The following is a 27,482-nucleotide window of genomic DNA, read 5'->3' as shown; positions in this document are numbered from 1 at the left end:
CAACACTTGCATAAAATCTAATATTAATGCTAATGTTAATACAATTGAATCAGCCAAATTAGCAAACCATTCCAAACATAAAACAGAAGCTAATTTAGCCTACCTAAATAATACATAAATGCTCCTGTTAGTAGAGAAGTGAAAGGTGTCCCTGTTATTTCCAATCCTGCCGACTTTGCTTGAATGCTGCATCATTTAGCTCAGTCATGTCATATAGGATAGATGGTAGTAGTATGTTTTACGACTTACGAAAAATACAATTGACAATATAGTACTAAATTTGTTACGTTTTGCATAAATTACCTTGAGCGAAGAACTTTGGCTAATAGCGGGCATCCTTATTTGTTTGGTTTCTAGTAAGTTACTGATAAGAATGTAGTATGTATTAAGTGCCAATATATCAGAGCTTTCAGCTTTTTTCATAATAAAGACATAGATAAGCACATGCCACATTATCACAGCGTCCCTGGTTCAAATCTAGCCAGGGACCTATGCTGCAGGTCATTCCCCTCTCTCTCCCTGTTTCGTGTCGGCTTCTATGCCAAGTACTGTCTAAATAAAGGCTAAAAAAGCCAAAAAAAATCTTAAAAAAAAAAAAATTACAATAATAATGACATGGATATTGATATATATAAATATTGTGACATTGTGACAGCTCCCCAAAAGTGAAGCCAAAACATCTCAATCGCCCTCAGGTGGCTGGCTGCAGTAAAGGTGATAAGTCCTACCCCCTCCATGTTAGCAGATGAGACTTAAAAAAATCAAAGTACACGTCAGATACATTTTTTCCAAAGATGGTTCCTGTCATTTTAGGTTGTTCTTATCACACTGATATTTGCTTAAGTGCTTCTTTTTCTTATCAGTTTTTTTTAAATTAGTTATTTGATTATAGAAAAGGGGATGTGATGCCATGATTGACAGCTTTGACTGCGTTTCTCAAACCTCCATCAGGCAGTGGGATGGCTGAGGAGGCATGTCCCGCAAGCCGACTCTACTGACGGCTCCAAATGACATTGCACAAGCAAGATGGCCGCTCCCGGAAAAGAGATACTTCAGCTTCATTTTAGATTTACATGAAGTAGAGGAACTTTGTACATATATCATTCTGCACAGAGAAGCTCAAACAAAGCTATGTTAGGCTAACTCAGGCTGCTGAAGCTTCATATTGGTTTCATGCATTTTTGCATAGAAAAGGACTTCTTAAATGAAGTTTCTCTTCCAAGCTTCACAGCCGGTATGTTTTGAAGCCAACAACCAACAAGAACTCTTTCAATGTACACATAGCATATTAATATTGTATTAAAATAGACTAGGAAAACAAAAACTGACTTTCAATATCATCTCCAAGTTAGATTTGGAGACTTGTTCTTCTTTTGTCCTTCCTTTACTAAGACGTATATACCTGTGGCTCACTTTCCTCTGTTTTATCTCTATCTATTTGTCTCCCTCTCTTCCGGCAGGAGTTTTCACATGTAAGAGATTCTACCTATGGTGTGCCTAGTGTCCTGAAAACGGGGCTAAATCTAACTAGCTATCCACTTTTTCTCCTCCGTTAAAGGCAATATGGTATCATAGCTTTATCAGTGTAATTCTGACATAACTGTGGGACTTTATGCTTCTTGTACACTCGCGGAAAGGTTGCATCTGTCTGTCTTATTTCAATATACACCCCAGCTGTTGGGCTACATTACATAGACCACGTCCGATCCATTCTCCATCATCTCTTTGAGTGTTTTCCTCTCTGACTCATTGATTCTTAAAGTAGGACACTAAGTTTGGTGATTATTTATAGAGAATATCCACTTCCACAATCAATCCTAAATCAAGACCCCCTCAGTAATTCTCCTTCCTGTCTTTCAAACATCCTTATTTTGCTGCTTTGCTTGAGAATACACATTGTTCTTCAATTAGAAAGTGGGCAGAAGAGAGGAAAACAGGCTTCCTGTCATGTGACATATCAGGTTTGGTCAGGTGACGTTGAGGAGACTTGATCCAGGTTGGCTGGGCTGACCAGACAGTGGAGATGATAAATGAGAATGTGTTGAGGTGCTCTGTCTATAGCCTGCATCTTCCAGTGCCATTTCGACTGACTGATGGGAGGTTTCCTGTTGGGTGTGAACCACGTGTTGATCGGTTGGAACTGATTGGTGGGTGGGAAGGTTATGTGCTTTCTTAATTCGGAGAGGGTGAACTACACCGTTCCATGGCTGTGAGCTTTTCCTGTATTTCTCTGGTAAGGTGGGACTTTTTGGACATCCTGTCCTCTGTCTTGTCCCTCCGGGGTGAAGCTGCCCTTGAAGGCTGACTAGCGATCAGCTCAACCGGACTCCACCACCTCCACAAATATACATTTCTACTTAAACTAGCCATTTGTGGGGAATCCTCTGTCATATCCTTAGATCAGCTTCAAGGAAAACCTTCCCCCTCCTCCATTCCATTGGTAGGGAATGATGGTAGGAAGCAAGGCAGGAAGGAAGTAAACAGGGAAGGAAAGATTGTGGGCAGGATAGAGGAAAGGAAGAGAGAACGGTCGGGCAGATGACCTTTGCCTCTCTTCTGCAACATTCTTTTCAGGGATGAGACTGTGTCCCGTTGGACGACGAGAGGAGTCTGGTCTTGTCTTTCCCCGAGCCTCGCCTTTGTAAGACGGTCCCACTGCTGCTCCCGCTGCCACTTCCACTCCCTGCATCTGCGGCACGCTCTTTCTCTCCCCGATCCCGTTCTGATCCGCTTTCCGAACGCCGGGAATTCTGACGCGAAGGAGTGCTGGGCTGGCGGGTAAGCTGACCGTTCTTCTCATCTGAGAAGTAAGAGGTAACACAAGGGAGAGGTGAAGTGAAACAAAGACATAAACTACTGGTGGATAAATTGAGTGTAAATGTGTTAATTTGAAAAACTATTACTTGTATGGGTGTTCTCCTCACCAGCCAGTGCCTGCACAGAAGGCTGATCGTGAGTACTCAAGAGCTGAGCTTGAATGGTTTCCACCACTCTCTTGAATCTGCGACTAGGACCTGAGAGGAGACACAATCAACTCATTTTAGGTTCCCTTTGCTGAGAGAGCACTGTAAAAAGTCCCATTTTAAGAACCAAAAAAAAAAACATATCAATTAAAAATATACACTAAAAAAGCCTGATTTTGAAAACAATTCAACTCAGCACTTTATTAGGAACACATCTGCAATCCAACACAGCACTTCTCCTATAAGTTCTACTTTTATGAAGCTTATACATTTTCAGTTTTCGTTGACATTGTCAGAAAGCTGATAAGTATGTTTTGTGTTGATTATTGAAGTTGTAGTGGGTGGTGTTGGTGTACTGGAGTACCTTAAAATTGCTAATTGCTAAAAGATTACGCTATACCACAAACTATGTCCTCAGTAATAAACATGAAGTAGAATTATCACCTTTCTGACAATGTCAACTAAAACCAAAACAGTATAACCTTCATAAACATAGAATTTATAGCAGAGCTGTTATATTGGACTGCATTAGATTGTGCAGGTGTTCCTAGTAAAGTGCTCAATGAGTCTATATTCAAGAAAATTGTTAACAACATAGGGATAACTTTAAAACCAAGTTATAAATATGAGAAAACTATAAGGGGAGTCTACAAATGTAAAACGGAAAATTGTCTTTCAGGATGAAAAATTGTGCGTCAGATGCTACAGTAGTGTAATGAGAAGCTTAGTCTCTGTGAGGTCAGGGTCATTTGTGACGTTCATAACTGTGTGTATATTTTATTGGGCCAAGTTGAAAGATAAGATGTGACCTTGCAAGGGAATATTCTTCTATTGGTTTGGGTTATCTTCAAGTGCAAGACAGCATTGAGACAGAGAGGTTAGCCTGTATAAAGTAGGATGTTTCACTGTGAAGTCTAAGCATCCTGTACGCTCCATTGAATGTACTTCCTGGGCCCAGAATAAATACTTTCTTGTCAGACAATGAAGACTTGGCGAGAGAGTTTAATTTTTTTCTCTCATCAATCTAGGAAGGAATTTACTCTGAGCCTAAACACAGTTCATCTGACATGCATGATTAGATAACGTCTGGGTTGTTCAAAATAAACACAGTATTTTTGCATGTCTTGGACTGCAATATAGCACAGAAGAAGAACAGTTATCAGCTGCTAAACTTGGAAAGCTGATTGAGAGAATTCACTGTTGGGACTGCCCAAAAATGTCAGCTAAACAATAAGTTATGTAAGTTCAAGTTCATGTGGGACTTTGCTGTAGCTCTTAAAACCAGGCAGATCAAGGTCATCAGGCTGAATCAGTTCACCTGGGCTGGGGGTTGGGCCACCTTTATAAAATCAGCTGGCCTACTCAGTCTGGTCTCTCTCTACCAGCAGCAGAACCCTTTTTCTTTGGTTGCTTTCGTTGATTACTTTTTAGCACTCAACATACCCCAGCATCCATACATTTCCAGACACCACTGATTTACAGATCTAACATATATCTTTGATTAATTTATGGAAATACGTTGATTGAATAAATTACTTTGGTTTGGTTTAACTTAAAGGTGTGTTCTCCTCCTTTGTTTTGTCATGAATTTTGAGCCAGTTCATGACAAAATAGAAGAAGAAGAAGAATGGTACAATTGTATAGTATTGTTGTGGTGCTGAACTCCTGACAGCTCCTGTAGAGTGACATATACTTTTAATGGGCTGTTTTATGTGTCCAATAAAACAGTGTTACAGATTTAACAGCTGCTTACTCAAAATTTTAGATGCAATTTCCTCAGTCGCAGTGATTAGTCAGTAGTGATGAATCAGGTGAATCATATCCTCATACCAAAGAAAACATACACAGTACATCTACAACATTTACACTGTTTTCGCCAAATTTGAGCCTAAATTTTATTGTTAAGATATAAAATTGCTCAAATAGAGTGAGACTAGCCTCTCCCTACCTAATTACAGCTAGGTTATGAATCTCCAGCTTTGTGTCTCTCTCTGTCTCTGTATCTCCCTCTAAACACCTACCTGTTATTAAAGTGAAGGTGACGCTGTAGATGCCCATCTCTCTCCTTCCTTCTCTCTCTGCTCGCTCCCTCTCACGCTCCCTCTCTCCCTCAGAGAAAGCAATGTCCACCTGCGGGAGAAAAAGAAGCACACACTCCTGAGTTAATGACTGACATTGTTAAATTTATAAGGTTTGCTCACAGAGGTCAACGATTGTTCTTGAGATGGACTTTTACATTAAAGCCTGTGATTACAGCATCCTATAAAAGTATTATGATGGTATGAGTTTTGTTCCGTTTATTGTGTAAACTGTAAAATAAAGCGATCCTGTTGAAAACCAGAGCAGTCTGTGTGTGTCTATGCATTTAATCCTGTGTTGGCTCTGTTGGGTTTTTGATACTATGTGAAACCGTGCAAATTCTACACAGTGGGTTCAAGATTATGTAAAGAATTTTGTCAAATAAATTCAATTAATAGATCTCAGTTTTTTAACCTATGAAACTGCATTCAAAGCAGGACAGAATGTGAATAATATGAAGGCTAGAACAGGACAAATGATCCACAAATATAAATAATTTAATAATAATAATATGTATATGAGTCAGTGACAAATAAGGGTTGGCAAGATGAACAATTCAAAAAGTTTTGGAATTTTAAAAGCAGCATCAGGTTTGTTAAAATGTACATTTAGTATTTTTGTTGGTTTTATGTCATATGAAATTACATTTGACATTTTTTTAACCAAAAGTAAGACTGAATGCTCCTGAAAATAAATGTCAAATGGTGTAACCACAAAAGTTCAATTCAATATTTTATCCACCTACAATGTACAAAGTGGACTTATACAAATAATTACTTCATTTAAAAGAAATCAAATGTTTCCTGATCTCCATGATTCCCCAGATTAAATTTATAACAATAGTATTCCATTACCTTTATTTAATATAAAAAAGTTATAATGTAAGATCATGCCAAACTAGTTGATATGATGTTTTATTAAGAATTTAACATTTTTAATTAAGTTGAATTATTTGGTAACATGTTTTTATGGTTACACCACTTAGACATTTTTACCATATCCCTCTAATATATTCTCTCAAAATGGATTAAAAGCAGAAATTTGATGCTGGTTCCACAAAATAAGAATATGCAAGTTATTAATATGTTTATTTTGACATTTTAACCTTGACTAAACCACATGGACACAAAAACACACAATACATCAAACATAAATCTACAAAAGGAACTTAAAGTGACTGCAAACTGCATTTTAAGCCATGCAACCTGCTTAAATTTTTCCTAAAGCTGCTTAAAAGAAGCACATGTAATGTATGCCATTATCATTATCATTTAAATCCCTTATCTGTGCGAGTTTGAATCTTGCATGGCCAGCCATTATGCATTTTTATAGATGTACCCAGTGTGCTGGGGTCAGTCAGAGCTGAGGAAGTTAAAAATGAAATAATACCTGGAACTTGACAGGCTTCTGGAAGACAGAGGCGCCGCTGGAGGACTTGTACTCTGCCCGGAAACTGTTCTGAGACACCACGCTGTGGCTGAGTGATGGCATCTAAAGAGGCAAAAGAAGAGAGTGACACTCAGAATCTTAAACCTGTAACTTTAAGGCAATAAGTGGTCAACAAGTAGTCTTTAGAGAAGCATTAAGTTGTTGAGGATTAGCTGAGCTGGACTGTACTCACGGAGAGAAAGGCGTGGACGATGTCAGCCTTGATGGAGCTGAGTGGTTTGTCTCTAATCAAAACAAAGATCTGCTCCTCTTTCTCCAGGCTGATGAAGTTACCGAACCAGGACCTCTTAGCCAGTCTGCAAGTACACACAGGATAGTTACATTCATACATTCCACTCACTAAATGTACAAAAAATGATGTAGTGTACAAAACAAAGGCAGAATATTTTTACTGGATGGAGTTTAGTTTGGCAGAAAAGACTCTGCTGTTAGAGGGTGAGTGAATCATACAATCACTGTCCATGAATCATCATGTAGACCTGTCTATGACTCGACGTCAGTAGACAGCCAGACCAGAGATTTTGAAGCATCATTGAAAACGCTGATGCCAGCCAACTCAAACTATGCTCAAGAGAAAATACACAAAACTCTGTTCTCCTTTGACACCGAAATATAATATCATCACTCTCATGTTAGAGGCTTACTTTTACATATAATAATACAGAGCTGGAAGACAAGGTTGTCACAAAAAGCAAATACTGCTAAAAAACAATGTGGCAAAAAATAAAAGCAATACAACTTTGTCATGTCTACTTTTTCAAGTCATTTGGTTTCATATTCAGCCTTTAAATCCTACTTTACTTTATTAAAAACTTAGTTATGCCAGTGAATAAGATGCTGTGTTTCTAGTGCAGTTTCCTGTGGTCATCTTTTTTATATACACAATTAATGATGAATGTGAAATAAAGCAGTAGAAGCAGTTTTTACAACTATAAGAACACGAGAGTAATCAGTGATTCTAGGAAATGCTTGAAATGAACAGATGTGTGTTAAAAACTAATTTCAAACATGAAATTGAGACTGAAAGTTCATTCTCGACCTTCAAATATTGAAAAAAATAATGGAGATAAGATTAGTGTTGTACTGAGATTAGTGTTATAAATACAATTTATAACACTGGATCCTACATTTACCATAATGCAACTTGATAGCATCTGCCATTAAACACCTTTTGCCTACCTTTAATGTGTGTGATTTTTACCTGTAATGCTAGGATGCCACCTTTGTATTATATGTTGATACTAAGGGCCTGATTTACTAAGATCCCAAATAAAGAGTACTAAATTACATGTCCAGTACATTAGATTGCACGTTTAGTATAACTGCATAAATGATAACAGGTGCAGTATTTCAATAAGGGTTTTGGGTGTCTTAATGGAGAGTTTGGATGAGCAGAAAGCCATATGGGAGAGTATTTGTGACAAAGTCAACCCTCAGTGTGCTGCGTTGGTAGATCATCTTGCACAGGTGATGTCAAGTTTGCACATGTTTTTACACACGCAAACCTTTAGTAAATCAGGCTCTAAGGTTTCGTAGAACACTGTGTCAGTTAAGGTCATGAAGATAGAGAAAGACAAACTGAGACATGCGTGTTCTTACTCGGGGCTTGACTCTGGAGTCAAACTGGACATGTCCTCTGATGTGGGGACTAAAAAAAGACAAAACAGACAGACAGAGAAAGAGGAGGGAAAATTGAGAAGGGCAGTGAATCTTGATGACAGGCCTTAATTCAATTGCCCTAATTGCAGATTATCACAGAATCAGACATTACTCAACACGACCGCAGGCTGCAGGATGGGACACGTGCTAGATTCTTGGTAATAATAGATTCTATCTCAGATGCGAATGCAGAGGAGAAGAACTCTGATTGTAGAGCATCAAATTCATGCTCGAGAAATCTGATGCTTCATCTCACAGCTGGCATTTTAAGCATGTAATATTATCTCAACCAATCAGAGGAGACGAATTGCCCCAATTCCAGACAGTTTATGTTTGTGTCTCTGCACTCACCTTGCAGTTTGCGCCGATGGAAGCGCGGTGAGCCCAGTAGGTTGTTTTTGAACGAGTTGAGCCTTGTTCTCCAGTGGGCGGAGCTCGAGGCGGCCAGACCACCGCTGCCGCCCGGGCTGGAGGGCGGGGTCAGCGACAGCGAGGCCCCGCCGGCTCCGTCCGCTCTGGAAGAAGAAGACGAGGAGGAAGAAGAGGGAGGGGTGGTGGAGGAAGGGTGTTGGATTTGGTGCACAGGCGTGCCCAGCGGGGTGGGCAGCGGTGAGCCCTGCGGCGTGACCTGCGACACAGGAGGAGGGGTGGCAGAGGAGTTAGAGGACGAGTGGACGTTCTTGGACTTGAACATAGACGGTGAGGGGAAGTTGAAAAAGCGTGGAATGGGGGAGAGGAGCGGGGAGGGGGACGGGGAAGGGGAGCGTGGAGTCTGGAGAGGGAGGGACTTCATGGTGTGGAGCTGGGGCCGCTCTGTGGGGCCCTTTGAGGGCAAGGTCTGGGTTTTTGGGTCAGGTGCCGGGCGGGTAGGCCGAGGGGTGGTGGCACTCGCTGGTTTGGGGTCTTTGGAGGATGAAGCAGAGGTGGAGGTGACTTCTGATTGGCTGAAAGTGAACACCGGGCTCTGATGTGCAGAAAGAGAGAGATGGGGGAGAAGAGAAGAGCAAAGGAGGGAGGGATGGACAGATGAGAGAGAAAGCAATGGTCATGAAATATGATTAATGGAAACAATTCTTCAAAAGGTCTGGAGCAGATGCACCGAATGGGAGATGGATTTAATGATCTCTGTTCTTCAGTACAGTATATGTGTATATGAAATGGGAAAGTGTATGACTGAGAGAGTGACAGTATGATGGAAAGGCATGACTGGTGATGACAGTCTGAGCAAGAGCTGTCAGAGAAAAAAACTCACATCACAGGAAATTTGGTTTTGTGTTTTCGATGGCCAAAACTGATATGTTATATATTGAAGCTGCTGATAACACATATATTATATACTATGATGTATATACACTGTATGTGCAATAGGAAAAGACTGGAAAGACAGGCATAGCAACAAGATAATATGTTCCCTATGATTATTAACATGTTTAGTGCAAAGAGAGCATTGTACGGTTAATGTCTGTAATCACTGTAATATTTGGTATGCTTAGGGTCCAAATGTGCACATTAATGCAGTTTGGCATTACATGATGCAACTAGATCAGATGTAGCACCTGGATCTGTATCAGTCCCAGATCACCATTGATTGAATTGTGGCATTTATACAATTACTTTATGTTACTGAAATCCTTCCTTCTTTTAAGCCAGAGTGGAATAAATAAGAGCTCTTTTTGAAGCTTTACGGGTGTTAAATACATGATGTGCAGTACAGTTGAAAATACAATGGAATAGACTAGCGTGAAGTTCTTACCCTGGGACTGCTGAGAGGACTGGAGGACAGACCTGTGGACGCTCCACTGACTGAGCGAGACCTTTTTGAAGGCAGCAGACAGTAACAATCAATAAGACTCATCAAGCTGAATGAGAAGCTTTATGTGTAACGATAAAAAAAGATATTCTGTAGTTTATAAGTTTAGCTTGTCACACCAAAATATCATGCTTAACCTTGTATGTACTTGGCTACTGGCCTTAATTTGGACCAATTAAAAAAACGTCATGATGTGTCAGTGTTGGTTGGTACCTCTGGCTGTGTGCATTAGTGTCCAGTGCCCTGCGAGGTGGGGTGGGAGACCCCTGTTCTGTGACACTGAGGACCTCCAGGCTCTTCCTCTCTGGACGACAGCGTCCGTGACGTGTCAACATAGGGGAGTCCACGCGCTTCCTGGGTGGGTCTTGGAGGACAAAAATGAATATTTCAAAACATTAAAAGCAAAGTTCAAAGGACTAATGTAAGATTTGCTCTCATAATTAAGATTTTTGTTCTGCTGTTGTTGGGTTAGACCATCAAAAAGGTTAACTGTCTTCACCGATGTCATTTCTAGGTGGCAGATCCTCGTCCTCACAACTGGGGTATCGCTCCTTTCTGTCCAACAGGAGGTAGTAGATCATCTTTTCCTGGTTCTCCCTGCAGTAATACACAAAAAACAAAGCTTATAAAGAGAAAGAGAACATACAAAAATACTCTGCGGTGGCTGGCAGAACTGGAGAACAAGTGGGAGAACACTTCAAATCATCAAATGTTTATATTTTTGTCAAATGGCATTGGTGGAGGCTTTTCAGGTTCGTCACAAATCTCCTAGTTGGCAGCATCCATGTGTTAATAATGGCAAAAACTGTAATTGTTGTTCCAGTCAGATCATACAATAAGTAAGGTTTGATAAATTGTTCCTAAATAAGGTGAATGAGAGACACTAAACGTATGCTTTGTTTCCTTATTATCTGTATAGTGCACTATATTCATCCACTGTCATTTGAGTATCCAGATTCTGAGTGCCCTCAAAAATACCACCATGGGAAAAAAGTAGCGTCCATGGATGTGCAGTACTTTCTGCTAACAATGCAATATGCTGTATTTTATAAATGAAAATGGTCCAACTCAGTCTAAAGAATCAAGAGTCTTAAAATCTTACTGCTCACTAATGAGTAAACTATTGTCTCAAGAGTTGTCAATGATTTTGGACACAGTGTTAGACTTTGTTCAAAGTTGTCAAGTCAAGTTGACATTTTGTTTATCTTTGTTAGCTAGCTATTTAGCCCTCAAGGCAATTAAGCAAAGTTTGGGGGTTTATTTTGCTAACCTTAACGAAAGTCAAGCACAATTTGACTTGGGGGTCAGGCCAACAAACTGTACATACCACACAGACATACTGTCACCTTGACATGGCAAAAATGTTAGCAAACAGTTGACTATTAACACATCCAGCAGATACGTAGCAACAACAGCATTCTTTTGGCGTCGTGCTATCTCAGGACCCATTGGTTATTGTCTGATTTAGCTTCTAGGGGTAACGGCTAATGTTTCATGGCTTATCCAGGCCAAGACTTCCTCTTTAATGGAGTTGGAGTTGAGAACCTTTGTTCAAGGTATTTACTTGACAAACATTTGGAGGTGGTTTAGGTCCAGATGGCATTTCAGCCAGTGTGTTCCACCAATGTCTTTCACTCGCTATAAATGGACTGTTTACCTGCATCAAACCAAACCATGGTCCTATAGAAATCTACATTTAAAGTGTCACGCATGATCTTGCCCCTTGCCTTCAGATTCTGCCTTCATATGTCTTTAAGGGATTAGAAGTTGTGTTTCTCACCAACCGATGAATTTAAGTACAATATTCTCTCTGTTTCCTTTTAGGGCTGGTGATCGTTAAAAAAATTACAATTCCAGTACCAATCCAAGTACCCCTCAATTGACAATGAAACCAATTGAGTACTTCATTCGATACCCATCATTGTTTTATCCGGCATAACAGGCGTGTAGTGTAGAGTGTTTAGGTTTGCAGGTATTGTTTAACAGGAGATGTTACAATACAACTTGATATCGATTTATTTCGGTTGATACCTTAAAATGTATCAAGTACTGGTACCCAGCCTTAGTCTCTACCACCTCCTAAAGGAAATATCTTTTTTGCTGCTAAGTGCTCCACTACTTTATGTTCACTAGCTAGTTATTAACTTTGTCTGTTGTTTTGTGTTGGGAAACTACTGAAAACAGCTGCCTGCCGTGGCTGGTAAAGGGTTTAATGAGAGTTGTGAAACTCAGTCAGACAGGAAGGAGCAACCGCTGTTGCATTGTGGGCAGAGAAGAGGCCACATCAGTGTTGTAGAGAGAGGGGAGGAGTGGAGAAAGCAAGAGAGATAGATAAAGGAGACCTTGTTTATTTTGTTGCTCTTGTTCCTGACATGTCAAGCAGATTAATGATGAAAGTAATTGACTGTCAATGAGACAAAAAGAACACTGTGAGAGAAAGAAAGAGAAATTACCTGCACACACTATTATGCAATTGGTTTTTTTCAGCATACATACAAGCAGAGCTGTGTGTGCAAATGTTCTTGTGTTTATATTTGTAATTCTTTCATTTGTCTTTTCATATTTAACCATTTTGACCATTTTAACATTGATGTATTGCAACTGGAAAACAAAGTGGAAATGTTTTGGTTGTATTTACTCACTCCTCACTTGTAAGGTCCTGTGTGAGTTTGACCCGGTCTCTGAAGCACCCTAAAGAGTACATGCTTTCCAGGACGTCAGGGTCCAGCTCGGTTAAGGACAGGATCCTCTTCAAACACACCCGGCGAGGGGGCGGCTGCTCTGGGCAAGGCTCATTACGACCACCCCTAATAGGAAAACATCAGTGTATGTAGTTAGCATATAAAAAAACTTCTCAACATTTACAGCACTGAAAGACAATGGGTCATTACACAAGTTTAATGTCTAGACTCTAGAGAAAGATCATTTCTCACAGTCTGACATTATGGTATATGGTATGGTATTATGGTACAACGTTGTTGCTGACCCTGTTTTAACATATTTGACTCCCATGAAGAATCCTCTCAACCAGAATAAAAGTACAATTCTAGTAATAACATTGCAAACTTGTCACTTTAAACATAAAAATGACCATAACCAAATTACAGCCTTTAGTTATTTTCACTTTAGTGCAAACTCATACTGGAGGATGAGCCATGGTAAGCCAAGTATTTTGGACTAAAATACACAACAAACCAAGGTGGTGATTTCACAAAGTAATGCAGGTAACTCAAGACTTTTTTTTCTTTTTTTAAAAAACTTTAATAACAATGAAAACACAAGGTTAACCGCTGATTAAAACTTGGTATAATCCATGCTTTGAGGCTTGGAATTACTTTTTGTCTCTGTACTTTCACTTTTAAGATAGAAGTGACTATCAAATCTAGCAGCACTGTTAGTCTAACTCATAACATACTGTATGTGCAGTACAGTATCCACCCTGTTGAGTGTTATAATATTGATTAACCAACAATGGAGAGAGGATGACATAGTTAAAGTGAGAGTGTGACATTGGAGAATAATGCATAAGGGTTTTATGGGTATGATACACATTAGTACCTACATTTACAATAAATTCAGTTCATGCCATTACTAAAATTGTGTCACGGTCACAACTTCACTGTGTCATTATATTATGTCATGGTTGTTTACTTTCAACTCAAAATGAGCAAGGCTGAAGTAGAGAAATTACAGGAAATAGAGAGGATTTTTTTCTTGATGTAAAACTGTTATCACTCTGTTGATATCAGTATAGATAGCTGTAGCATTTTGAAGTAATTGCTGGGTGGAGAAGCGAAAGTGCAGAAGCCAGGGAGATAGAAGGGAAGAAAAAAAAGTTAGATAAATGAATGTACTTACTGGTACCAGTTGTGTTTCTGTATTGCTTCTAGCTGTAAGCGACACAAATAGAAGATGATATCAAAGCACTGATCAAAACATGTCCTCTAATTTTTACAACCATTTTAACCCTTTTGAAAGATACATCTGCCGCTCAATTGGATTCTGTGTAAAGTCCTGACTCAAACTAGTATTTTTTCTCCTGCAAGGCTAAATCCACTGAGTCAGCATTGCACTTAGACTCATAATTCTAAATTTAGCTGCCCTTTTTCACAGTGATGGTCAGAAAGTCACAAATGTGTTTCAGGAATTATCCTGTCTCAGTGTTTTAATAGTCTCTATGAACCATGCACTATGCTTTTGTTTGGGATTCTATTACAGCTTTAAAGTCCTAAGCAGTCCTACATGTCTCTCCTACATCTACATCTAGTGGACATTGCTTTACAACATTGTAACTCTGTAAAAGTCCCCTTTCTGCATTAGGACTACATACAGTGGCAGCCATTGCATCAATACTGCACAGTATCTCTTGGGGCGGGTGGGGTAATGGAGCAGCTGCGGTTCTGCGGGCATGCAAAACGTAAAAAAGTGGGCCTGCTGTGCTGTGAACGCTGTACAAGTACATCTGCAGAGAGGAAACTAGCGAGAGCTTTGCAGGAGACGCTCCAACATTCTGGTTTCCGATATGAATATCATGAAAAGGGGTGAAAAGTGCAGATGTGCTGTGTTAAGAATATATTTCTGTGCTGGACTGAACTCTGCCTTCTTGCGTGGTAGGCGGTTTCCATGGAGGCAACTAGCAGACAGGCAGAGACAGAGAGAGACAGTCTGACCTGGTTTCAGGCTCCATTAATCAACAGCTCATCAGACGAATCCACAGCTTTGATTAAATCTGCTGTGTTGTAGCTGAAAGACTAACTGACCAGACTTTCTCTCTTCATCGCCGTCTTTATTTTACAGCACATTGCGGACCGCATTATCACCCTTCCCTCTGTCTCTCTGCATCGTAGCCAGGGGTTCATTTCCACCCCACATGCCTGCTTTATCCTGGCTTCAATGCATGACCCAAGTGCAGTAGAATTTCCTCTAGCTCTCCATTCATTCACTCACTCATTTATTCATTCACTATCCTCTAACTCTCTTTCTCAACTGCCAGGTTCTTTTCAAGCTTTGCTTTCGGGGTAGACAGCTGGCATTTAGGTGAAAAGGAAGAGAGGACTTTGACTCTTTCACCCTAAGTGCCTATATCCTTCTTTCCAACCACTGATAAAGCCACTTGTCCATTCTTTTCAAATTGTACATACATACATATACTATGCTTTCTACATCTTGCATTCCACCAGTCTTTTTTTCATTTTAAAATCCTAACTTTTGTTTGAGGGTGCAAATATAAACTGACAGCTGACTGCTTTCCTGCCTTTAAGCAATACCTTCAACCCACCCCTCTGCTCTGTTCTTTCTGCCTTCCTCATTTCTCCTCCTCCCTCTGTAAGGTCTTGCGTCAGGGTGAATTTCTGTCACATCTTGAAGCAGAGCCTGGGGCTGGGTCTTTTCTTTTTGTTTTTCCTGCCTTCTAAATGCCTGTTTCATGCTTCATGCACTATAGAAACTCATCTAGTTTAATGTGAGCAGCAACAATTGACCATTTGCTCAAGCTAGCTTACTTACTGTTGCCACACCTTTCCGTTCATGCGGTTTATAATAACAGTGGCACATTTACTGACCAAATTTGTAGTTATTTTTGAAGCAAAGGGTCCATTTTAAGCGGCAAAGGTCAATTTCACCGGCTAAAATAACAACTGTCACTGATGCTATCCGCAGAAGCTAATTACAGTTAACATTAGCTCCATGGCTGGTTGAAAACACTGTCTCCAGCTGACTTATTAATGTTTCCAGCTCACTTGTTTTCAAAGGAGAACACTGTAAAAAGGTCATAAATATTTACCCCATGGCTATAGTATGTGCTAATAGACTGAAGTTAAAGTGGCAAAAAGTAATTCTTACCAGTTCATGATGGAACTGAAGAGACTATTGTTCATGTCTTGCAGCGTAGAACTAGTCAAAAATGTAAGACCTGTAAGATGATTCAGTCCAAACCCTGTCTGACTGATTAGCATAATTATTTTGGCATTCTTTTATTTTTAAAAGCTACAGTATATTTCTACTTTAAAAGGCTTTTAAGATGAGGGTGAACCGCTGTGTTTGCGTAACGTAACGCTATCATGGGGTAACGCTGGTTGGAATAGTGTAAACTTCCTGAAATCTAATAAAGAGCAGTGGATGCTAACATCCAGAACTGGTGCTAGAAAAGGGCAGCACTAGTGGAAATACTATTTGGTCTTAGATCTAATAACGGACAGTTACTACTGTGCTGTAGGTTAGAGCTGAAAAACACACTATTAATCTTTGCACTCTAACTCCTGTGTGTTTAGTTTCGGAAAGGCTGAAGAAGACACCATGCTCCAAACTCCATATAACTCTTTACAGCTCTCTTTATAAGTTATTATTTCTCTTAGGTCTACTACAACCCCATCCACACTGATTTGGCATGTGGACAAATCTCAAGCTTGACAGGCCTGCCAGTTGCTAAGCTATGATTGGATCAATCACTTTTCGTAGGAAGGGTCCTTTGAATGGTTATGTTCAGGGTCCGCTATGAAGAAGAAGAAATATACCTCCAATAAATATGTTTGAGTGTAATTTTTTCACTTGTTCAATCAAGTAATACTGAAACAATCAGCTCAACATAAGCAGACATTGATTTTTCCAGTGACCTCTTTGATGAAAGCCATATCTCGTCAGTGCACTGTGCTGTGTTGACACTACTGTAGTAGAGATGTGTATCTCATCAGCTTCTACCGGGTTTCTACTTGGTGTTCAATTAATGTGTAAAAACATACATCCACATACAATTAGGGACAATTTTATGATTTCAAATTAATACAAATGTATCTCTATAACAGGAAAAAGCTAAAACAGCTAACAAAATGATACCCATAAATGTATAAATTATGGTACCCATAAATTCAAATTATTGTTTTTAAGATGCCCATTTTTGCCCATAGTCCCTCCCTCCTCACCGTGAGTCTCTTGTCAGGGTTGACTTCTATCATTCCTTTGAGCAGTGCTTGGCAGTCTGGAGGTATAAAGTGTGGCATGTGGAACACCCCGCTCTTCACTTTCTCTAAAAGCTGCCGCAGGTTGTCGTGGTCAAAGGGCAAAGCACCCTGGGAAGATTGAAAGAAAAATAGTTTTAAAGGATAGAGGTAAAGAGATAAAACATGGTTGGTATATGAGGATCAAAAAGAGACACAAAGAGTTGAAAAGAGTGTAGGCGGTTTTGTCATTTATCCTAACAGAACCATGTAACCTCCTCCAATGAATGTAGTACCCTGTGGTGTTTACTTGTAAACAACAAGTTAGTGTTTTTCACCATTCATCATCTTTCCCTTAGGTCTGACATCTGTTTTGATTTTGCTAGCTAGCAGTCACAGTGTTACCTGAATTTTGAAGGAATATTACAACGTTTTTTTTTTCTAGCATGCTACAAACACCAAATTGTCAATTAATGGAAACTGTGAAACCATTAACAGTCATTTATTATGTCACTCATGTTGAGCACAGTAGAAATATACAAACAAAACAGTGACCCACTCATCACAACATTGCTCCATGGCGCCACTAGTGGTCAAACATTTCACAGGGTACCAGATTTAATGCTGATAAATTGACAGACTGACTTAAGAGAAAAGTGTGTATGAGGTTCAAAGTGAATAATGTTCATTGTGAAATTAATCATGGGAATCGAAGGGCAGAGAGGAAAGTGACTAAAAACTGAAGGAAAAAGAGAAAAGAATAAAAGAAAGGATGAAGTTCAGAAGAGACCAGTGAGAAGCAGAGTGGATCTTCTTACCACAAGAAGAGCAAAGAGGATGACTCCACAACTCCAAACATCTGCCCTGCGACCATCATACTTTTCACCCTGAAACACAATGACCCATTGTCATTAGACATGCACAAACACACATACATACACTGAGAGGGAAGTAACTTACCCTTATGACCTCTGGGCAAGCATAATGTGGAGATCTAACAAAAAAAAGAAAGAAAGAAAGAACAAAATTATTTAAAGATTTAACCAGATACAAACACAAAGAGGAGGTGGTGAGTTCATGTATTGTGTTTGCTGACTCATGGAAAAAATACTCCAGCCCGAGTGCACACAATCTGAGAACACCTGCTCTTTTCCAGAGAATAGATTGAATAGGTGAATCCAGGTGAAAGCTACAATCCCTTACTAATTTTATCTGTTAAATCCACATCCCTCCTGATGGGCAGATGGTGTAAAAAATGCTTTTAATGAAAACAGCCACCGATTATGTAAAAAGAAGCACAATAGAGCTTTGAGAGGATGTTCCTGGTGGTTTTGTATATATCACTAAAGTCTAAGTGCTCAAGCCATTTAAATACTAAAAACCACTAGAAAGATTATTTTAGGAATGTACATATCCTCTTTATAGAGCATTTACAATACAGTTCAGTTCAGGTACAGTTCAGTACCTGACTAAAGAGCATTAATAATGAGAATACAAATCAAGGGTTCAAGGTTCAAGATACCCTTGAACCTTGAGTTGTATACATACAAAAACACGTTTAGCCCCAAAGAACATTTTTTTGAACCCTGTTCTCACCCGCAACTGGTTTCCAGCAGGCTGTCTCCTACTTGCAGTGAGGCCATGCCAAAGTCTGCTATCCTGATGTTGTTCTTCTCATCCAAGAGAAGATTCTCTGGCTTCAGATCTCTGTGACTGAACACACACAAACACACACACACACACTCAATCAAAGTACCAGTCTTTTTTTTCCCAGACCATAAACAGTAGCTAAAACTTGGTACACTGTGCATGGAAAATTCTTGACTGAATAGGAGATGTGCTATTTGTTAAAGCAGATCCCATCATTGTTTCAATGTACATATGGGAATTTGAATTGAACAGCTGTGAACCAATCCTTTAAACTTATCTGATGTCATCATTTAAATACAAGTTTGAGGCCCAAAGAGGTAAAATGATCCAACACTTCACCCCCCTTGCCCATATCCCCTAGATTTATCATATAATAAAGGACTGGACTAAACATGCTAAGTAAGTGATTAAAAAACATTTACTTTTGACATCTGAAGTACAATTTGCTGGTAGTACTTCTACTTCACTAGGGTTTTGAATACATTTTCTTACACTGGAGTGTTTTTACATCATTGCTTTGGTACTTCGACTAGTCATTTCTGTCTAACATGGTTTTTCCACAATAAAGTTCAAGTACCCCCTTAAAAATCCATAAAATGACTCTAAAATGTATCTAATCCTCCGCCCTCACTACAAAGTCTAGAATCTATGAATATATAAATGTTTCTGTTTCAAAAGTTTAACTGTTGGACATAAGATGCCTCTAACTTCACTGTGAAGTCCATTTTCAGTGTTTGAGCACTGGAGGCTTCAAGTTTCCACATCACACTTGTGCAAGTTTCATGTTGGATCACAATAGGCTCCAAACATGTCACACTCATAAGTAAACACCGTAAACTCAGATTTAAGGTGAGCATAGAGTAACTTCACACTTTTACCAGATGTATGGTAACCCTCCTGTTGTCTTCCTGTTGACTGTGCAATGTTTATTCTCCTGGGTCAAAATTGACCCGTATGGTATAAATTCACCCATTTCTGTGTTAGACCTTTTAAGCCAACTTCATTCCAACTTCTTACCACAGGTTTTACATATATTTTTTGGAAACTATGGTCAAAAAGAAGAAAAACACATTTTTGAGTGGAAGGAACAGATTAAACCAGCTTTTATAGTCTTTGAGTGGTAAGGTATTTGCTTGTCAGTATGCATAACAATGTCATCTACCAATATGTTAACTCGCTTCTCACAGACCATATAGAGTGATTGTGGCAGAAGTCGAGGGCGGAGATAATTTGTCTGAAGAACTTCCTGGCCTCTTTGGGAGTCAGTCGGCCCTTCTTCACCAGGTAGTCGAATAACTCTCCGCCAGACACATGCTCCAACACCAGGTACCTGAGGGACATAAGGCAGAGAGGTCAGAGTAATGAAAACAGGTGAAGACAAGGAAGGATCCTTGGAAACTAAAATGTGTTTAAAAATAACCGCCATCAAAATCCATACACACAAGTCACAGATACTTCTTCCATACATGGAAGCTCATACACGCTCAGGCACACACAGCATATCTTCAATGTCATATAGTTATCCATCTCTGTTTTCTCTTACAGAACCTGTTTCTTCCCTTTCAGATTCAAGGTTGTTTCTGCTCTGGCAGAGATCCAGAGGCAGAGAGGGAAGATTAAAAAAAAAAAGTCAGCGGAAAAGGCGAAAGATGAAGAGATACTCACAGGTATTTGTTATTCTCATAGACATCATGCAGCTTCAGAACGTGAGGGTGCTCTATTAGTTTAAGAATAGCTATTTCTCTCTCCACCTGGATAGACAGAGAGAGGGCCGAAGGATGGAGGGAGAGGTGTGGAGAAAGGTTAAAAGAGAGGGAGAGAGAGAGAAAAGAAGAAGAGGGAGGTTAAAAAAGATGGAGATTGAAATGTCAGAGGGACGTACAAGATAAATATGATGTGAGGGAAAGAGAACGAGAGAGGAAGCATTTATAAAGACAGTGGAAGTTAGCAGCAGGAGGAAACTGTATGCAAGTATTCATTTCAAGGTTGAGGTGCTAAAGCTGGGCAACATGAGAAGTAATAGTTGTAGACAGAGAGGAGACAGGGTCAGCATTTAGTAAATAAGTACATCATTTTGATGACAAAGTGCATTTTAAAATGAATGTTAAAGAAGATGAAAGATTATTATAACATTCAACGCTCTCACTGTCAGTTTATCATGTAAAAGATTCAGGATGAGTTAGCTAGCTAGCTAACGCTTACTGTCTTGACTTGTACAGTAGGAGTTAGCTAGCAAGCTGAACTATAGGCTTGCTCTTCTAACAAACCTAAGAGCAGGTCATCCACTAAAATCAGTGGTTTGATTCTCGGCTCCTCCAGTCCACATGTAAAAATGTCCAAATTGCTATCGATAGCTGCGCGAGCACTCTTTGTGCTAGCTTGCCACCATTGGTGTGTGGGTGTGTGTGTGAATGCGGTTTGATGTAAAAGTGCTTTAAGTGGTCGGAAGACTATAAAGAAGCTATAAGTGCAGTCCATTTACCATTTAAAGCTGCACTAATCAACACTCTATATCAACAATGAACCCAATGACAATGTAATGTAAACAGTGTTGCTCCGAGTGGTGAACCTACAGGTTTCCCTCCACTCTACTGAGTGTGTTAGCATCATTCAGCTCACTGTTTTGGCTCTTTACTGTTTTGATTGAGTCTTTCTGCTCTCATTAGCCTCGCCTCCAGAGGAAGCAGGAAGCTAGTTTCAACAAAAAAATCTCTGATAAACCAACTGTGTAACCATCTATTAGTAGGAGGACAAAGTTAGCAACTAGCTATATGTGGAGTATTTAGGAGCAAAACACCAATTTATTTCCATTTAGAGTTCAGTAGTGACCAAAACAGAACTAAAAGTACAGTGAGTACTGGGCTAACGTTTGCTAGGTGACAGGAAATAGACTCACAGAAAATAGGAGATTGTTTTATTTGACGGGAAAGTGAGGCATCGTACCGATGTGAGCGGGAAATATAGGAGAGGATAAAAAGTGTGCAGAAACTGTTACATTTCTTCTGTGTCATGTTGCAGCCATGGAGCTATTTCAGTTCCCTGTAGTTGAACGTGCGTTAGCTCGCCTTCCCAGCTTACGCTAAAAGACAGAAGTCCATCAATGCAGATACTGGTGTTCAACACAGAGAGTGGATAATGGGCAACTTTCCAATATAAACCTGAGAACACTGGTGGCATATGCAGGAGGTGAAGGGTGTTTTTTTGTTTTTGGTGCGAAAGATTTTTATTTTTATTTTTCAAATTTATCACACGCCTGTCATCTGGGCAAAGAAAGAAAGTTCTACATTTTACTAACTTAGTCAAAAACAGTTGTACAAATGTATGTTTGAGCTGCCAGATCTGACCTGACCCTTTCAAAGATTGTAGAAAGTATCAGTAATACTAATAAGAGATATTTTTGAGTAACACAAATGATGCCATTCTTTGTGCATCAAGTTTCCCTTCTTCAACATGCTGCATTTGAGTTTTAAAAAAGACAGAAAGCTGCGAGTAATCAGCCACAACACCAACATGAAAAAGCTATTTAAATTCTCTTTTCACTTCACGGTGTTTCAGCTGCAGTAGCTTTCATCGGAGGGCATAATTAGCAAAATGAAATCATGTCTATTGTTCAGTATACAGAAGCAGTGCCCACACACTCTGCAGTTCCAACTTACAACGCACTGCCGGGCTTTTCTTGACAAAAATAAAGACTCTATTTCTGCTGCCATCTCTGCAGGTCGGAGAGTGCGAGCCTGAACTCTGTAGCCTCCACAGTGGCAGTTAAGTAGACAGATGAGGTAAGTTTTGTACCTTCATTAAGACTGATTCGGAGAGTTTCTCTCTGTTGACAATCTTTATGGCCACCTTCTGCCCGGTTATACAGTGGACACCCAATTTCACCAGTCCTGAGAAATAGACAGAAATAGCCAGAGAGAGAAAGACAGTGTTTGGACGTCATAAATCATCATGTAGTGTGAAAACAGGAAGGAAGTGTCATAAGTGACACATAATGTCATAAATTATTCAAATTTTTACTGATATTGTCACAATCACTGATCAAAGCTCACACAAAGACAGACAGGACAATGTGTGAAGAGGCCTGCTGTGACATATTATACCAAATACTCAGAATAAATCTACATATCATCTGATGAATTTAAGGAAACCCTGTAAGAAGATTGAAAGGGAATAGAAATGGAAGATAAGAAGATTTAAAAAGATTAAAGCATGAGCTCTGAATATCATAAGAATGTCAAAGTGATTCTGAATGAACGAGTAACACCCTGGGATCAGCTGATGCACCTTGCAGACGTCCTATCTGCCTCGCTACAAGACTCCAGGTAATTTAGGAGGTTCCTACCTGTCTGTCCCTTCCCGAGGGTCTTCTCCAGCCGGTAAGGCCCCACATACTGGTTGGACTGGCCCACCGTCAGCTCTTTGCTGCTCATCTTTCAAGAGATGAAATTATATTCCTGATATAAGGCAGATCAAGATAGCGGTCGGTCCTGCTCGGTGCGTAATGCCGTAACGCACATCACAGGCGGCTGTACGGCGGTGGAGAGGAGAGGAGAGGAGGACTGATCGTGATCTAAAGCCGGGCCCTGCAGGCTACTCCCATGCACTTGTTTGTCATGCGGTCAGGCAGCTGCCTAAACCTGCGTGCAGGGAGTGAGAACCGGCCTGAATCCCACTCTGTAAGGCCTATAAGTCTTTTTTTTTCTTCCACTATTGGGTTGTGTCTCTTTTACTACAGCAGAGAAAGCAGCATCATTCAGAGGGAAGGTAGAAAACGTGGAGAGGACGTGTGAGGTTTGACCGGTGCCAAGTGATGGGAGATGTCCAGAATGATGCGAATAATCGCCGTCAGTCAAATGAAACCCACCCCTTGCTATAAATAACAGTAGTTTAAAGCTGATTGATCCTGTTTTTTTAGCTTATGCAGCTGGCCAAAAGTGGAGCAGAACAGAAAAATCTCGTTCAGACCTGGACAGGAAGGCTACATTTGCCACAGATTGATTTCTGTAAGTGCAGAGTCTCAAATATCCCAAGTCAGAATGCCCTGATTGAATCCATTCTCTGATCGATATCAGGGACCCCCCTCCCTCCCCTCCTAACGTCCAAAAAACAATTTCATAATCCTCACAATCACGCTCATTCCCCTTTCCGTCTCAAGTCCGGCCTCGTTTGGTCAGGATCTGCTTTTCTGTGCAGATGCGGCGTTGTCCAGATAATAATCTATTATCACAACAGCATCAGCAAGAAGAATGGGTTTTCCAATATCCGGTGCACACTTTGGCTCACCCCCTCCCCGGCCCTGCATCAGGAAACAGAGGAAGAAGGGGGAGAGCATCAAAGAGGCAAACAGCCGCGGGCAGGCCGGGCCAGACAGGCAGAACGCCCCACGGTCAGGACAGCTGCGGTGAGGTGCGCTCGGTGCGCCGGAGGAGGATCAGCGCTCAGCCCGGTGATTAATCCTGTTTCTAGAAACAAGCATCCTCAGCTGGCCTGGTGGCAGCCGACTCCCCGCCTCTCCTCCCCTCTTCCCCCCTCCCTCCCTCTCTGCCTCTCTGTCTCTCTTTCTCTCTCCCTGGCCGGCTATGCTCATGATATCACCGCATCTCCTCCCTCAGCCGGCTGCTGCACAAATAACAAAACAAAATAAGCACACACACAAAAAATCAGCCAAAAAAATCAACAGAAACCGCCTCGTAGAAGACACTCTTTCAGGGTGTCAAGAAGTTGCACCGCATCCACAGAGCTGCCCACCATTCACGGGATGGTCTCCTCCACTCCGCCGCCCGTAGGTAATATCCCCGTCTCTCTTTCTCTTCTCCCCCCCACCACCACCTCTCTCATTCCTCCTCCTCCTCTCCTGCTTCCTTCTCTTCATCCGATACGGTCAGCATCAGCATCCGGGTTCCGCTCCCCTCCCCTCCCATATGTCTCTCTCTCGCCCCCACCCTTTTTCTTTTCTTTTTTTTGTTGTTGTTTAACCACAGCAAAGTTACATCTATATTATATTATGTGCAACAACTGTGGAAAAAATGTCATATAGAGATCATACAGAGTTAAACATCACAATTTAAACCCTTGCATGTAAAAATAAGTCCCCCTCCATTCGAAACTGTGTTTTGTTCATTGTTGGATGTTTGAGCTTCAGTGTGCATTATGCAGTGTGATGTGGAACACTGAATGAGGGAGAAGGACAAGATGTGACATTAAGATTTTAAATGTAACTGAACTTTTTTAAATTTGTATTTTATATAGTATGTGTCCTTAAACATGTCTGGAGGGTATCCTTCATATAAATGATGACAATAACATAAATAGGAATGTTACAGAAATACCAGGTAAAAAGTATAACAGACCACAAAAGAAACACAGCATAATTTAGTGTTATCATTGGAGTATATGGGGATATTATTGTGTTTTTAAGACTAAATATATTTTCTGAGGGAGAATCATGAAAAACGCATCACAAAGTCTCTGCAGATGTTCAGACTTTCCATTATTTTAAAGACCCCCTCCAGACATGTTTTAATGTAGATGAAAACACTCTGCTTTGAATAATACTTTGTGACTAATATCAAAAAACCTTGTTATTATCCTTAAAATTACATCTCATGCTCCTCTTTCATTAAAAATTCAGAATCTATGAATATACAAACCATTTTAGTTTCAGAAGTTTAACTGTCGGACAGAAAAGTTTTATGCTTCTCTCTAAAGTCCATTCTCAGTGTTTGAGGCTTCAAGTTTCCACGGCATACTTGTGTGAGTTGCATACTGGACAATGACTGGCTCCAAGCTAGTCGTTATGTCACAAATCACTAACCTAAGTACACACCTTAAACTCAGACTTAAAGGTGAGCACAGAGAAACATTCCACTTTGAGCAGTTAAATGTGAAAACAGTCCTTGCATGCCAAACTCTGCACATGCATCAAGCTGTTAGTGAAGTAACAAGAAAAAAATGTAAAAGTCAAGCCAAAATTGACGAGTCCTGAGAGTGTTTCAGCATCTAGGTTTTAATCACTGAGCATACTAATGTACTTTAATGTACTCCTTCAAATATCACAATATATTGTCATATCATGATATGACGATATGTTGATATGATATCTTGTTGTCTTTTGATCCAAAATCGATAAGATGATATCTCATCTCATATCATGACATCAATATAATATTGATATAGTTTTTTGTCAGCTGTTTCCGCAGTCAAACTCAATTAAAACACTTTTTAGGACCACAGTCCACTGTTTGTACAGTATACATAAAAAAACACTTGATTTTGTTGTTTCATTTTTAAGTCTCTGTTCTATATTTGTCCTTGTTTAATATATTTGTGACATGATGTTAATACCAGGAGAGGGATGTTTAGAGGGCAGGTTAGATGTCAATATGTGTTCTGCCTGAAGATGCAAGGGGTGAATGTGGTAATACCTTCAGAGATTTTTTTTTTTTTTAAATTGCTCTTTCAATAAAAAAATCTAATAAAAAATACAACCAGAAAAAAAAGCTCTTTGTTGATGAAAAAGCCGCTGACCCCTGAGTCAGTACATAATGTGCACCAGCAAAACCTCTGGCTGCTGCATCACTGTATGCTGTGATTAAGGTTCACATTGTGATATCTGCATGACGTTGACTCACAAATCTTAATCCCCTTTAATCTTAATCTCTTGATGCAGTCAGGTTGATGTAGCTCAGATTATCTAATAGTGCTGCGTGTTAGTGTGTGTATGCACAAGTCCGTGCGTGAGAGTCCATCTCTGTGTGATTGACTGACGGTGTTCCACAAGGACAAAGCGGAAAATAGAGGAAAGAGAAGAAAATAAAAATAGCTTTGTATAACAGAAATATAGTTTTCTGCTTAATTTGACGACAGAGGAGTAAAATGCACTTCAAAACCTCTATTCATACACATTCAACATTCAAAAATGCTTCACAGTTGTAATAATGAATGTCAGACTTTTCATTATTGTAGATATATACCATATCATATTAAAATTTCAGTTTTCCATCATTAAAGTTAGTGCAGCTGCTCGTGCAGGTACATTTTCTTACCACAGGGTGGTGCTGTTACTGTTGCGTTATGCTACTGCGTGTGCTGCCATTTTCTTTACACTGCAGTAGTCTTTTCTTACCACAGGATGGTGATGTAGTGGTTGAAGTTTACAGTTACAATAAGGCTTGTTTAGTCTGTAGGTGTTGCAAGAAAACAGTTGGCAAATAATGTGCGTTTGCTTCTTTACTTGTGTCAACTCATTCACAGCTTCATTAACATGCCGCTGCTCTACTGCAGCTGTGACACAAAAACAGATGAGTCTGCATTATACTGTACACTGTCTCAACTGTATTAGACACAGGTGTTCTACATACTTCAAGAAGAAGAATCTTAATATAATGAGTACTACATGGAATAAGAGCTCCCTGAACGTTGCAAATAAAAGTAAAGGGAGCTTTGATTCAGTGCAGGTAGTTAAATGTATCCAGCACTTATCCCACTGAGGTTTTATGGATGTGCTACTCTATTTCATATAAGGTGCAAATTACCAGTGAAGAAGCTGGTGGAAATGAATCACTGTTACTATAATATAACAAGAATAGAGTGCAAGGGAGTGTTAATTTTTTAAGATTATTTTAAGGGGATTCTTTGCTTTTGAAATTCAATTCAATTCAAAACTTTATTAAGGACACAGCTCATGGGGGGTTCATATCACAATAAAATACAAAGGAATATAAAAGAGAGAAAAAAAATAAGTTGGCAGACAATATCTAAGAAAGACATTCCACACCGATCAGACATGTGCATTCAGGCAACAACGTCAATGGTTCCACAGTCTAGAAGAGAACCTGGCAGAACTCAGCTCAGGGTTAGTTAAAGTCCAAATAATACCGTTAGTAGACTCAGATCATCTGCATATACCTCTATATATAAGATTTTGTACTACAGCAGAGC

The 27,482-nt window shown here is 39.9% G+C and overlaps 1 protein-coding gene across 1 annotated transcript; it reads right to left on the bottom strand.

Moving 5' to 3' along the window:
• Positions 1–2,570: 2,570 nt before the first annotated feature.
• brsk1b (BR serine/threonine kinase 1b) lies at positions 2,571–22,972 on the bottom strand. Its single transcript, XM_053338109.1, has 20 exons — positions 22,885–22,972; positions 22,335–22,429; positions 20,208–20,293; positions 19,732–19,872; positions 18,489–18,605; positions 17,853–17,886; positions 17,711–17,779; positions 16,878–17,024; positions 13,819–13,850; positions 12,603–12,767; positions 10,460–10,557; positions 10,174–10,324; positions 9,904–9,964; positions 8,502–9,114; positions 8,091–8,139; positions 6,664–6,787; positions 6,432–6,533; positions 4,985–5,093; positions 2,925–3,014; positions 2,571–2,800 (listed from the first exon to the last, which is right to left on the bottom strand). The coding sequence occupies exons 1-20, from the start codon at positions 22,970–22,972 to the stop codon at positions 2,571–2,573; spliced, it is 2,601 nt and encodes an 866-aa protein (XP_053194084.1).
• Between the last annotated feature and the right edge of the window lie 4,510 nt (positions 22,973–27,482).

Source organism: Scomber japonicus, chromosome 18, assembly GCF_027409825.1.
Source record: "Scomber japonicus isolate fScoJap1 chromosome 18, fScoJap1.pri, whole genome shotgun sequence".
Lineage (NCBI taxonomy): Eukaryota > Metazoa > Chordata > Actinopteri > Scombriformes > Scombridae > Scomber > Scomber japonicus.
This window is presented reverse-complemented; position numbering and strand designations above follow the sequence as displayed.